The sequence below is a fragment of the Saccopteryx leptura genome, chromosome 7 (assembly GCF_036850995.1).
Source record: "Saccopteryx leptura isolate mSacLep1 chromosome 7, mSacLep1_pri_phased_curated, whole genome shotgun sequence".
Taxonomy (NCBI): domain Eukaryota; kingdom Metazoa; phylum Chordata; class Mammalia; order Chiroptera; family Emballonuridae; genus Saccopteryx; species Saccopteryx leptura.
The window spans coordinates 89,738,958-89,754,129 of NC_089509.1; the positions used below are offsets into that span (position 1 = coordinate 89,738,958).

Here is a 15,172-nt window from a genome sequence, read left to right on the forward strand (position 1 = left end):
ATTCTAAATGTTGATAATTTAAGGATGTCATTCTACTTTTGTACAGCAGAGCTCTATGGGAGAACCATGCAGAAACACTGTCCATTACAGTTCATGCTCTGAACTTCAACTGGGCCTTGACTGCTTTCAGCACTACTATCGTTCCTCCCCACTCCCTGTAAGCCTGTTCTAAGTAGTTTCCAAGTTCTCCAAGCTTCTAATTTCACCTTTCCACCTCTTCACATGATCTCACTCCCCGCATTACTAAGCATATCACACCCATCTATCATGAGGATCTTCATCCCTAAAACGCATCCTATAACTACACCCATATTCTCATCCTTCTCTCCAGTTCTACATGAGTAAATATGTTTTTTTCCCCTCCAAAGCTAAGCACGTCCTAGCTAGATCAGTGGTAGTCAACCTGGTCCCTACCGCCCACTAGTGGGCGTTTCAGCTTTCATGGTGGGCGGTAGCGGATCAACCAAAGTATAAATAGATAGATTTAACTATATAGTAAGTTGTTTTATAAAGATTTATTCTGCCAAACTTAGCGAAAATCTGAGATAAAGTACTTGTAAGTAATTATTATTATATACTTTAACTTGCTGTAACTCTGCTTTATAAATTTTATAAAGTAAAGTTACTTCCCTACTTTATAAATCACCATTACTGTGGAACCGGTGGGCGGTTAGAAAATTTTACTACTAACAGAGATACAAAAGTGGGCGGTAGGTATAAAAAGGTTGACTACCCCTGGTGTAGATCCTACTCATCCCCTCTCTAGCATATGTCTTCGATCCTCAACTAGTCCAGCTTATTAAGGACCGAAAAATAATCAAGTCTCCTGGGTATTCTCTCTTTAAACTATTTTCTGCTTTTCACTGCCAGATTTCCTGAATTCAGCTATAGTGTATGTACCTCCTCCACTTACCCCTCAGCTCTCTACAGTCTAGCACACATCTTTCTTTTCCAAATCTTTGAGTTGTACTGCATTCTGTAATTCATTCTCAAAGTCATCGATGACCTTTTAACCAAGGTTTTCTATCTTTCCTATCATACTATTCACCATATTGTACTGAAACTGTTAGTTTGGTTGTCTATCTTCACACCTCTCTCCTCATACAATTTATAACCTCGTAAGGACACTGTGCATTATGTTCACAGTTTTATAACTTACAGGCCAGTGCAGCACCTAGGCGTTCAACTATCAATGGAATGTATGAATAACTACTTATTTTTGAACTTCATGACACATGCTTGGCCAGATGAAGACTGTTTTTACTTTCCTTCCTCTACATTTTCTCTTGAACATATTTTATAGCACTGTGTCAATCACTGCATCTATAGGAGGCCTATCAAATCTATATTGCCAATATCCTCATTCTTAGGAAACAAAGACTGCCATATTAAGGGCTAAAGGGGCATGATACATGCCAATCAATTCACTCTTAAATGGTTAAGGAAAAAAAAGATGTTTAAAAAATAAAGTAAATGTGGCAAATTGTTAAAAAATTAGTGAATCTGAATGAGTATCATGAGTTCTTTGTACTCTTCTTTCATGTTTTTGTAAATTTGACATTTTTTTCAAAATAAAAAGTTTAAAATAAAATCTATTCTCTCACACCAGCTAACATTTTATTTCCTAATGCTTACTGATTAATTTAAAATAAAAATCTAAATCTAAAGTGTCCAAAAAGAAATGACTGCCTATGTACCATGTTAAACAGTATGAAACAATATAGTTATTGATATTAAAATTCAACACATCCTTAGCCAAAAATGAATATATGTATGCAAAGTGACAAAAACCAATAGAAAATTGTATGTATGCAAAGATTAAATGTTGTTACATTAATAAAGATAAAAGAGATTATCAAATGATATAAACTAATGTTAATTAAGATCTATTTCCACAAAATATTTACTATTCTATAAAAATATTTCTCTCCCAATCTAATTTTTATCTACTCTTCATCACTACATTAAGTCTAAAAGTTATTCTCAAGACAAAATAAAAATGAAATTTGAGGGTCAATTCTCCACGTAAATTTTGTTCTAAATATTCTCAGTTCCAAAACTTCCATTTGTTATAAAACTATCAAATTCTCCATCAATCTCTCAAAAACTCTCCACAAATTCTGCAAAGTAAGTTATGGTTCACTACTTTTTTGAATTGAATCTGGAAAAGGTTAAAATGAAGTGCCATTTACAAGCTAGAATCTTGGGCAGGGGTGAGGGGTGGGGGGTGGAAAAGCATTGATCTGAACACGGGAGCCAAATCATAAATCAAGAAATGGCCTGTACCAAAGTCATGATTACAAAATAAAGCACTTCCTTTTGATAGCTAACACCTTAGATTACAACTGGAAAAAATGGAGGTTGCAAACACACATTAGTGTTTCAATAAAAGCAGATTGACATTCCTCTTTTACTGGCCTGTGTATGTGCTTTTCACACACACACAAAAAGCACAGCATGATGGGTAAGAATGGAGACCCTAGGGCTGGACTCCAGCTCAGCTATTTACTAGCAATGTGACTCTGAGCTTATTATTTAACCTGTTTCTCTATGTATCAAATGGGGTAATAACTGCATTTATATGGAAAGACCGCTAGATATAAAATTTTATTAGAATTAGAATTCAGCCCTCATCTGAATTTTATTTAAGCCTCAATACATTTAGATTAGAGGCAGCTTTGCGTTAACAAATTTTAACTCAAGTCAGGAATATACTAACAACCACCACAAGATGGAGATGTTACCACATAAATCTTTTCGCCTTTTTTTTTCTTCTGCTCATGCAAGTTCTGCCTCTAAGGCCTGGATCAGAGAGGGCTGGTCAGTCAGTCTAGCCTTGTCTTGATTCTCCTTCCATTCTGTGAAGCAGCATGGTGCTGCAGTATGAGCTATACAAGAATGTCTGGGTTCAAGTCCTTGGGAAAGTTATTTAGTCCCTCTCTGCCTTAGTCCCTTCCATTGTGAACCAGAGGCAATTGCAGTACCTATTCCACAAGGCACCAGGCAGCTTCAGTGTGTTAAGACATGTATGGCACAATGCTCACCACAGAATAAGCATTCAATATAGCAGCTGCTATTGTTCCTTTCCCCCCCTCTTCTCTTTATTCTTCTCCTTTTAACAACTATTCTATAGCCAGTAAATATTTGAATGCTTTTAAAACTATATTATATTTTATAGTCCCTATTAATTTTAAAAACAGATGGATATACTTCTTCTCTTATTCAAAAAAAGGTCCTTTCCTAGTCGTCCATAACATCAGAGAAAAGAGAAAAACAAAATTGACCTAAAACCAAATAAAAATGCCTTTTTACCTCTTCAGGGAAGAAAAATTACACAGATTTCTATGAAATACACAAAGAATCAGGGCACTTATGCCAGTGTTGATTGGGAGAATTACTGCGTTTGGAAAGTGCTTGTGAGAACTAGAAACTTCTTTCTTTTCCCTGGCTCTTCCCAAATTTACAGCTCCTCTTTCACTTTACAGCTTCTCTGCCATTAACTTCAGTAGGCCAGGCCAGTGAAATCCAGAATTAAACACCACGTTGGTACATGTGACCAAATCTCTGTGAGATGTAGCAATACATCCATTAGAATTTTAAGAAAAATGTAAGCTGCAACAATTAATAAGCCAATCAATAACCCCAATTTTTACATATGTAGGCCTCAAAGATGCAGAAAGCCCTGTGCTTGCCTCCCACCCAGTTAATACTCCAGATCAAAAGGTTGTTTGCTAAGAATAATTCAATGAACTTCAATGCCAGTGAGGTTTTCTCCCTGATGCTACAGTAAATGCAACTGCTGTTTTCTTTCCAATACCTCAAAATTTCTAAACACATTAATTCTTAAAACAGTTCTAAAAGCAAAGGAAGTGCTGTAGAGGAACGGCATTGAAGCTATGACATACTATGTTGCATATTACTGGTTATAAGAGTATATCCACGAACTATTTCATGTAATAATAAAGCCTCTACAGATGAGGGAAACAACGATAATATTCAAAAGTGTAAGTAGCTCAGATACAAAAAATATTTTCCTATCATATTTATAACACAATCAAGTATTGTTAAAATTAGTCAAAAACCTTTTGAATCTGCCATAAAGTACAGTAATAGATTTTAAAAGATTTTCATTTAAAAACTATTTTTATGTATAAAATTCCAAATTCAGAGGATTCACTAGTTTAAAACCCATCAGAAAATATAAAATTATATGTAGCATTAACCTTTTATCAGTAAACCCTATTTTATATAAAATTTATAACATGCAATTGCCATTTAAATTTGCAAATGGCTGTCTTATTGAAAAATATTGTTCGAATCAGTTAATGTAAATAAAATACCACAAAAAAGAGAGAAAATCAGCTGCAATGTTTTTTCACATTGGTCACAGTTAGGAGTCTCTATTAGAATTTATTTCAAGTACAATGAATTTGCATTTCAAAAAATTAGCAAATGAACATTACTGATGGGTTTCATAACAACACTAAAATCATTCTATAATTTATTTCTATATTTATCCATAGAAAATATTTTTATGCTAAAACATTCTTTAACATTCTGGAAATATTTTTAATAATCAGCTTCACTTTATTTTTAAGATATTGATAAAAATTGGGAGGCAAATGTTTAGTTGTGAAATTCAAATACAGATTTTTCAGTTATTTGTCTACTTAATCTCTTCTCTGGTATAATGCCCCTACCATTGGGATGGTGAAAGGCTTAAATGGAGTAACATGTGAAGTGCCTGGAAACACAATATTTCAGCAAGATCAAGAAAGAGAAACCTGGAGAAAAGACCTCCTCTTCCTGATATGAAATGTCCTACGCTGTTTCTGCCGGCTTTCCGAGACCCCGCGGCAGGAAGATAAGCTACAGGGGCATTTTATTTTAGGACGGGCAGTCTGACAACTCATGTCCACAAGCTACAGGAGCATTTTATTTTATTGAGAAATAAAAGCAATCTCAAATTGATTTTTTCTAATGTCACTAAACTGCAGCGGAAACTAACGGTTCTGTCCTGGATTTCCCTTAAACAGTTAGGTATAATTACTGCTTCTAAAGAACCCAGTTGGAAAAAAACAAGTTTCACTCTTCAGTGTTTTCCCAAGTTACTTCTCTTGTGGCACTCCATCTGCCATCTTGAGGGAAAATAATACTGACAACTTTAGAGACAAGATTGTTCGAATACATGCATTTTTGTTCATTCAAATATCTGAGTGCTTCTTATGAGCTAAATAATGCTCCAGGTGCTAAGGATACAACAGGAACTAAAAAAAAAAAAGTTTTTAAATCCTTCTCTTCTTATGAAGCTTATATTCAAGTGGGAGGGGACAGATGAACAGAATTTGAAAAGTAAAATATACAATATGTTAAATACTGATAAAATAAACAGAAATATAAAGGAGAACAGATAAAAAGTAATCACAAGGCAGAAGAAGAGGAGTTCAATTTCAAAATACGGTGATCAAAGAAGGTGATATTTGAGCAAAGTCTTGAAGGTAATAAGGGGTCGGTCTCTCATGGGGAAGGTGCTCAGGCAGGGGACAAGTGAAAGGCTCTGAGGTGGGCTCTGACTTCTGGCGAAGAGCAACTAGAGGCAGCGTCTGGCAGAGTAAGGGAGGAGGGAAGAAGGAAAATAGGGGCAGAAGTAACAGGAAAGCAGATTTGGTAAGGCCCAGAATGTAGGTCACTGTAGGGATTTTAGGTCTGAAAACAGTAAGGGCAAGATCTTACTTATTTTTTAACAGGACTACTCTGGCTGTCGTGTGGATGATAGACTGTAGGGGAAGATGAACACAAGAGACCAACGGTAGGATTTCGCAAAAATCTGTCAAGGTAATGTTGGCTTGGTGGCAGGTAGTTAGAAACGATAAAATTCTAAACATATTCTGAAGGTAAAGGGAACAGAATTTGTTGCTGGATTCACAGGAGGGTAAAAAGAAAAACAAGTAGATAAAGACACAAAAGATTTTGTTTGATACATTGGAAAAACAAAATAGCTGTTAACTGAGATGGAGAAGACTGTGAAAGGAATAAGTTTGAGAGAAATGATAGTAATTTCAGTTACAGATGAGTTAAATCTGAGCTACCTGTTAAGACACCCAAATAGAGATAAATATTGATTAAAGATAAGATGTATGAGCCTGGAGTTCAGGGGACACGCTGGCTAACAATCCTGTATTTCACTGAATCTAAGATGACTTAATGTTGGTACCTGCTTGTCAACAGAAGGCTTCACACAACGTGGGGTAACTGCCACTTTGCACACAGTGAGTAATAGATGCCACCTTTATGTGTGGTATTATTTTGGGTCAGATAATTGTTTGTTGTGGGAGCTGTCATGGGCATTGCAGGATTTTAGCAGCACACTTGGCCGCTACCCACTACACACCAGTAGCACCTTTATATCGCTGACATCCAAAAATGTCTCCAGACATTGCTGAATGTCCTTTAGGGGACAAAGTAGCTCCCAGTTGAGAACCACTGTTTTAGAGATATGAAAATGTGTGTGGGGGGGGGGGGGGAGGGGTGTGTCTTAAATAAGTAAAATACGGTATTAAGATTTGGGATTTGGCATGACCAGGTGGTGGCGCAGTGGACAGAGCATTGGCCTGGGATGCCGAGTGCCCAGGTTTGAAACCTCGAGGTTGCCGACATGAGCGTGGGGTTGCCAGCTTGAGTGTGGGATCATAGACATGACCCATGGTTGCTGGCTTGAGCCCAAGGTCAATGGATTGAGGGGTCACTCACTCTGCTGGAGTGTCCCCTCCCCATCAAGACACGTATGAGAAAGCAATCAATGAACAACTAAGATGCCACAACGAAGAACTGATGCTTCTTATGTCTCTCCCTTTCTGCCTGTATCTTGCTAAAAAAATTATAATAATTGGGATTTGTCAGTACATAAGATCAAAGGTAACCTGAGAACTGTACCTTGGGTCTTTCAGGTCTAGAGACTGTAGACATAAGAGGGAAACTGTGAATGGGCAATGAGGTAGCTCCACTCCCTCCCCAAATTCTACTAAAAGAGAATAAAATGAAGGGTTTTGTTGTGTGGTTTGTTTTTATGACAGACTCACAAGAAGACATGAAAAATTTTGGAAGCCAGAAAGCATATGGCTGAATGGTAACCAACTCAGCAGGCATAAGAAAATCTGAATGCTAAGTCAGCACTGGAGAAAAGCAGAGGAGCACCCCAAAGTTACATTATGCAACCTCAAAAGTCTCCAGAGCAGCAGAAGTGAAGGTGGAACTAAAAAGCAGGAAGATTGGCTGAAAATATATTTAAGAATGCAGTTAATTTTCAGATTCCCTCCTCTATTCGCCAACCAGCAGTGGTCTCAGGTTCAGACTGATATTCACTGACGGGACCCAATAGAAAATAGCTTGGCATCAGGTTCACTTAGTTCCATAGAGACAAAGACAGCACATTAGCATTAGACATGTTATCTTCAGAAGATATCTGAACTGTCCACCAGGAGACTTTTTGGGACCATCGTTGACAAAGAGATCGTGTCAGGTAAGAACAGAAATCACCTAGCTTAGAAAAACTTCTTGGTCCACAGGAACTGGTGGCACATTACAAGAGCTAGTGAGTGTAGGATCCAGGGCCCCTCAAGAGGTGTGTTCATGCTAACTTATAAGAATCACATACTGCACACCAGGAAGTCAAGGTCTGTGTCTTTTCATAGGCTTCTAAAGTTCACTCACCATCTTCTTGATCCATATACACTCATCAATCAAGGGTCAATTTACAACAGGTAATATTACCTGAAAACATTCTATATTTATTAAGTTTCTAGTAAATGAGTTCCAGGAGAAGGGAAATTTAAGGTCACTTCCCATGAATAAAAGGGCTCAGACCTGCTAATTAACTTTGTACTTAAAGTAGTAAATTCTCAAATGGGGACAATCTTGCCTTACAGGGAACATGTAGCAATGTCTGCAGACATTTCTGTTGTCACAAATGGAGGTTGCGTGTGTGTACTACTGGCACCTAGTGGGTAGATGACAGGGATGCTGCTTAACACATACTACAATGCACAGGATAGTTCCTCACAACAAGTTATCTAGCCCTAAGTGTCAATAAATTGATGGTTGAAAACCCCTGACCTAGAAGGATTAAATGGAAGTTCTCATACTGAACACTGAGGGCCACCCCAAATCTCACGCCTTCTTTCATAAATTGGCTGCGGCAGGGAAAGGGAAGAATTTTCTCTGAAGAAGCCTTACCCATTTGAGAGAAAAGACCTCAGAATGGCCCTAAAGACTCCAAAAGAAAAAAAAAAATTTAAGATGAAATTAATAGAATACCAATCTTGTTTAAAATATATAAGGGATTTAATCAACTGGGGGAAAGTTTGGAGTTGAAATAGTGATAAACATACAAAAAAAAAAAAAGATGTATCTTAAAATCTAAAGACAATTATTAATTTCAGGAAAAGCAAAATATAATGTCCCAGAATGGAAATGTAATAAAAGTATACAGAGTTTAGAAGTAAGTTGCAAATATATAATCATGATAATATTATATAAACACTGAACAGCAGTAACTCAACCAAAATACATTGGGATGATGTGTAACAAGAGGAGAGAAGTGGGGGAAGTTGTCTAAAGAGTGTTAGCTCCTAATCTTCCAGAATGTGAAGTCAGCAGATAATATATGCAACTGAAAAAAATCAAGAAGTAGTGATATAAATATAGAGTTAATGATATGGAGGTAAATACCCTAAAAAGGCAGAAAGTGCTTACCTCTGGGAACAGAATATGGGTGTGTGTGTGTGTGTGTATGTGTAGGTAACAGCGTTTTTTGTAACAAGTCTTACAGAACCATTTGACTCTTTAAGTTCCATATGCATGTAAAACTAATGTTTTTTATAAACTATATGTAGGGATAATTTGATATATGGGTTTGGGACCTAGTAAGCCTCCCTCAATTTTCTAGATATGAATCAGAACAAACTACATCCCTAAAAACGTATTGAAGCAAGTTCCAGTCAAACTACTTTTCTACCCATTGGGCAAGGCAAAAGAACAGGCTGAACAGAGAAGACCTTAACTCCTTTCCTTGCTTTATTTCTGGCTTACTCACCAAACCCTTATATTAAGGCCTTATGTTAAACATAACACCATTGAAAATTGATCTTCTTGCCCATGGATACCACTGGATACCATCTGAAGTGTCTGCTGGGAGAAGAATTTCACTTTTCTTGCTTTTTTATTGTATGAACTTCTACAATGAGAGTATGTTACAGGTGGACACACACACATACACATCCTGAGTGATTAACCTGTCCCCATGCATGTTGCCTCAATTATAAATAATCTGAATGGAAAGAAGGAATATCAGCATACAAAGCAAGAAGAAACAAGAAAGCACATCCCTAATAAAATGGTGCTCATATTCAACAGGTAAATCTAAAGGACATGAAAGACGCATACTAAGTAGCTGGTGCTACTTAGTATCATAAGGTAGAAATCAGTTTTCAAGTTCTCTATGGAATATATACCACTTTGATAAGTTTCACTTCAAATAAATTAAAGTTTATCCTTTAGACTGACATAATTTGCTTTCATTAGAAGCAGTAAAACTGGTTTATATCCAAGCTATCACAATTGATGCTTCCCTTGTGCTCCATTCTACCTAGAACAAAACTAGGTAAGTGGGAGGTAGCAAGAGTTACTGAGTGATAAGAAGTAACCTAATACATTAAATCAATGGGGGAAAATCAATAATATCAACAGGTGTAAAATTTAAATTTCTGTGCAATTCATTAAACAATGTTTTAAAATTTTACCTTTTGGCTATTCATAAATACATTATTTTACCCCATATTAGAGGGAACTGTAAATACAAAGTGAATGGAAGCCTGGCTTTATTTTGTCCCCATTGATTTTCTTCTTTCTTGTTGCTACCCTATAACAAAACTGCCCTCTCCTTGATGAAAAGAACTCCATGAAGAACTCATTTTCACTGAAGCCAACTTTTTCTAAACTTATTTGATCACAAATCCATTCCTTATCCTTATCCCCATCAAATCCAGAAAACTTCATCTTTAAAAATCTGTTCATGTACAAGGTGGAGGCAAAATTAGGTTTACTAATACAATAATTAATAAATAATACAAGAATAAACTGTGTTTCATGTACTCAAAACTATAAACCTACTTTTGCCCCAACCTGTATATGGCTTTTGACTCTGAACCACCATCTGAGGCATGCAGGCCATGTACTATTAGCTTCCTCTTACGAGAAACTTATGTTCACAGACATTGAATAAACTCATTTAGGTCCTATGGGTAGGGAGTGGCAAAGAAAACACTTGGCACCAAGGTTTCTGGTTCTAAGTTCAGTGATTCTTTTCAATACACCACACCAACTCTTTGATAATAAAATGAAGTAAACCCTAAAATCTAGAATCTTACAGGACTACAATAGGAATGAGTCTTTCTTAAGTTATTTTATAACAAACATACATTAAGCAATCATTATCAGCTTACTAGCCATACTAATTGTAAAATGTCAAAATAAAACATATTTCAAGTTTTTTATTAATGTGAAACAACTAACATTAATTCAAAGACTTCATATAGTCACAAGAATAAAATTGAAGAAACTAAATCTTAATCATCTTTGTGGCATTGTCATAGCTAGTGATACATTACTTTTGTAGTGATTTAAAAACCTAGCTTCGGAGGTATTCTGGATAAATTTTAAATGTAGAAAAAAATAAGAATGTTATTTCAAACTACGTTTAAAAAATGTTTCCTATTTTAATACTAAAATACAAAGGAAAAAAGTTCCATGTACTTACCTCAGTAATAGGCTGCCCCTGGGGTGTCAAATCCAGTTCTTGTGGGCGCGTTACTTTATCAGTATCCAAAGAGTCCATGCTGGAAGCTGCAGAAGTGACGCTGGAGCGAGAGGAGTTACTAATAGAGCGCACTTCAGCGTCACTTACTGTGCCCGCTGATGCCGTTCTTCTATGCTGATTAGTTACTACAGGCTTAGCATCTTCTGGTACAGACTGCTGAGCAGCCTCATCCATGCTTAAGGAGGCCTGTTCTAACTGTGCAGTAATGTCATCCAGGGAGTAGTTGGCATGTGACGGTTTAGTTATCCTATTAGATGAAGACGACAATCCTTTCAAGGTGCCATGTTTTGACGTATGTCGGCCAGGAGGTAATTTCTGAGTGGCCTTTGTTTCTGTGATTTGATGCTTACTATTTCCTGCACCAATACTGCTGAGCTCCCTCTCTATCGAGCAAAGATCGGCCATCAGGGCATCCAGATCCACAGTCTCTCCCTGACTCAGAGCTTCTGCAATGGATAACATATATGGTATTTCCAGAACAACTGAATCAGAATGTATACCTTATATTATAAATAAGTTAATTAATGTAAAGGAAGAAGCAAAAAAAATCATCCTATTGGGCCTAAAGCCTCTCAAATATAGTGTTTCTAACAGTTTTGATTGTTTTATATTTCAAGAGAAAATTTTAGTAGCAAACAGTCCATCTTTATATATCAGAGAAGAAGAATTATAAATTGAAAGGTAAAAATAATGCAAAAATTATACTGTCCCTAGTTTTTAGTACAACCCCAATGCAACTTATTACCAGAGGTTCTAGTTGTTACTATGATCAGTCCCCTGATAGAGATGTTACCCAAAGAGTTGAGGGCACAAAGATAAATGGAAGGCCTGAAAAATTACAGACTGGGCCCTGGCTGGGTAGCTCAGCCGGTTAGAGCTTCCACCTGATTTGCTGTTTGCAGGTTGATCCCCAGTCAGGGCACATACGAGAATCAACCGATGAATGCATAAATAAGTGAAACAACAAATCAATGTTTCTCTTCCCCCTCTCTTTCCTCTCTCTCCAAAAAAAAAAAAATAATAATAATAATAATAAAATGTTTAAAAATTATAGATTGAAACATCAATTTCAAATACTATAAAACTGACTAGGGAGAGGATATTAAATAAAGCAGAAAGGCTTATTTTAAAATTACTAACAACTTCACTGGAATTTATTACTTATTGTGGGGTTCCACCTGAGTATGTACTTTGTCAATTCACTGGGGAACAATTTGTTTTTTCATTTTCTGTTGCATGAGGTTTTAGAACTGTTTCTATATATTTCTGCATTGTTGATTCCAAATCTGAAATCCGTTTTTTGGTGCATGCTCCAGTTTTTATGAAATTTTAATTTCTTTTGTTACAGTTAATGGCATGCATTGGTTTTTAAATTGGAGTTAAAGGGCAACGACTCTTGGATTGAACACAAGGCAATTAATGTTTTACAAACATCACTTTTACATAATTGTAATTGTTTTTAAATGTAAAAAATTATCTGATAAAAAAATATATATCTGAAAAAAATGGCATATGATCACATATCCTAATATTCCTTCAGCAATACGACCTATCCCACACTGAGACACTCCTGGTTCCAGTTTTCAATGGTTTTATTTCTTCTAAGGATGAAGAAAGTGAACATGGTGATCAAGTGTATTTTGATAAGATGCATGAGGAAATGGTTGTAGAATCTGAAGGATCTTATTCTGATGCCAAGCAGTCATTAACCCCTCAGCAGTTTAGCCAACCCGAATTGAATGACTTAGTAAGAGATTTGGGTCTACCAAAGAAAGCAGTTGAGTATTAGCCTCCAGGCTTCAAGAAAAGAATGTACTTCACCTCTCAGCTAAAGCAGTGGTCCCCAACCCCCAGGCCACTGACCGGGTACCAGTCCGTTTTTTCCGATGGCTTTAGGTGACCCCTGTGTTTTGGTCGTTCGACCTCCGCCGGGGTCACGACCCACAGGTTGAGAAGCGCTGGTCTAAGACTCACCCTTGACGCTTGTCTCGGTCATGTGATACATTTATTGGTCCCACCCTAAAGGCCAGTCCGTGAAAATATTTTCTGATATTAAACCGGTCTATGGCCCAAAAAAGGTTGGGGACCACTGAGCTAAAGTATCCCATTTCAAGAAGCATGAACAAATTTTTGTGAACTTTTTTCCCCGAAGACAAACACTTTGTTTACTGTCATGATATCACTAGTTTTCTCAGCCAGTTAGGTGTTACCACTTACAGTCCAACAGAATGGTAGCTATTTCTTGACAGCTCTAAACAGAGTCTGAAATGTGTTCTCCTACACAACGGTAATGTTTATGCAGCGGTTCCAATTGGTTATTCAACTCATCTGCTAGAAGATTATAATGACATAAAAATTGTCCTCGACTTTCTGAAGTATGAGGAGCATAACTGGATTGTTTGTGTGGATCTTAAAATGGTAAATTTCCTGCTAGGACAACAGAGAGGTTTCACGAAGTATCCTTGTTTTCTGTGTTTGTGGGACAGCTGAGCTTGGGAGAAAAACTGGGCACAGAAGGAGTGGCCGAAACCTGAAGCTCTGGAAGTAGGGATGCAAAATATTGTGAATGAACCTGTAGTTAATCGAGACAGGATCATTTTTCCCCCACTTCACATCAAACTTGGCTTAATGAAGCAGTTTGTTCAGGCTTTGAATAGAGAAAGTGAATGCTTTCAACATATTCTTTCTGCTTTTCCTGCCTTGGCTTTCGAGAAGATAAAAGCAGGTATATTCAATGGACCTCAAATTCGCACCCTCATACATGATGAAGAATTTGCCAGGAAGATGAATAAGGAAGAGAAAGCAGCATGGCAGTCTCTTGTGGCAGTTACAAAGAAGTTCTTTGGCAACAAAAAAGCAGAAAACTATGAAATTCTGGTTCAAAGGATGCTGTTGGCTTTCTGCAACTTTGGATGTAACATGAGCGTTAAGATTCATTTCCTGAGGCCCTGGCCGGTTGGCTCAGCGGTAGAGCGTCGGCCTGGCGTGCAGGGGACCCGGGTTCGATTCCTGGCCAGGGCACATAGGAGAAACGCCCATTTGCTTCTCCACCCCCCCTTCCTCTCTGTCTCTCTTCCCTTCCTGCAGCCAAGGCTCCATTGGAGCAAAGATGGCCCGGGCGCTGGGGATGGCTCCTTGGCCTCTGCCCCAGGCGCTAGAGTGGTGACGCCCCGGAGGGGCAGAGCATCGCCCCCTGGTGGGCAGAGTGTCGCCCCTGGTGGGCGTGCCGGGTGGATCCCGGTCGGGCGCATGCAGGAGTCTGTCTGACTGTCTCTCCCTGTTTCCAGCTTCAGAAAAAAAAAAAAAAAAAAAAAAAAGATTCATTTCCTGAACAGTCACCTTGATGAATTTCCCGAAAATCTTGGAGCTGTTAGTGATGAGCAGACTACTGCTGGAGCATCAAATGAGATTGTCCTCAACAAGTACACAAACGCAAGAGCTACAAATGCAAATTTTTGCCTGAATAGAATTTAAATAAGTTTTGTGCAAATTTTATGATTAAAGTAGTGTTTTAATATATTATTTTGAAATTGTAGACAAATTCTGATGCAATATCTTTTAGTGTATTAGTGTATTTATTGCACTAATAAATTATTATATTTTCACAAAGATGATGCCCATTTTACAATAAGATGAAAACCTAAAATCTTGAATTGCAAAGAAACTGTAGCTTACAGAGAAAAACTAATATCAGATTTGAGATCAGCACACTCGAATTAGGTAAGAACAAGTGTTTTTTTGGATGCAACAAAAATTTTATTCCCCAGTGAATGCAGGTAGAAAACTGTTTTAGCTATATTCCAGTTTGTTTTCTTCTGTGATCATCAAATTAGTAATAAAATACACAGAAATAGAAAAATTAAGTCAAGTTACACACATCATTTTTATGTTGAGCTATTTGGAATTGCAGCTGCATTGCTTCTACATTATATAACTTATTATGCTATTTTACATTTTATTTCCAATTACATCTTACCATTCAAGTTGTATATGGAGAAGCGATAAGAAAAGTTGGCCATGTTTGTTTCCTGGCGAAGAGGAGATCTTTTTACTGGTTCCATGGGCTTGTCAGAATCCAAACTCTTTGAAAAAGAAAGTTTTATAAGTCATATTATATTCATACTTCAATTATTAAAAAGATAAAGTTTGTTTTATGATTAAGTGATTTGTTATAGAATAGGTAATAAAAAACCAAAACTTTTCTAGCTAATAGCCTCAAGGAAAAAGTAAGTGGTTTTCATATTATTTTGTTACAGTTTTTTTAAATTTTTAGGAAACAATCTTATTTAAAGCACTTGA

The 15,172-nt window shown here is 37.0% G+C and overlaps 1 protein-coding gene across 6 annotated transcripts in view; it reads right to left on the reverse strand.

The window, feature by feature from the left end:
• RAPH1 (Ras association (RalGDS/AF-6) and pleckstrin homology domains 1) overlaps nucleotides 1-15,172 on the reverse strand; it is a 107,923-nt gene that overhangs the window by 53,654 nt on the left and 39,097 nt on the right. For all 6 annotated transcript variants that reach the window (XM_066345102.1, XM_066345099.1, XM_066345097.1 and 3 more), the window contains exons 3-4: nucleotides 14,850-14,955; nucleotides 10,814-11,319 (exon numbers count right to left, since the gene is read on the reverse strand). In XM_066345102.1, coding sequence (XP_066201199.1) covers nucleotides 10,814-11,319; nucleotides 14,850-14,955 — 612 coding nt within the window. The remainder of the gene's footprint in view (nucleotides 1-10,813; nucleotides 11,320-14,849; nucleotides 14,956-15,172) is intronic.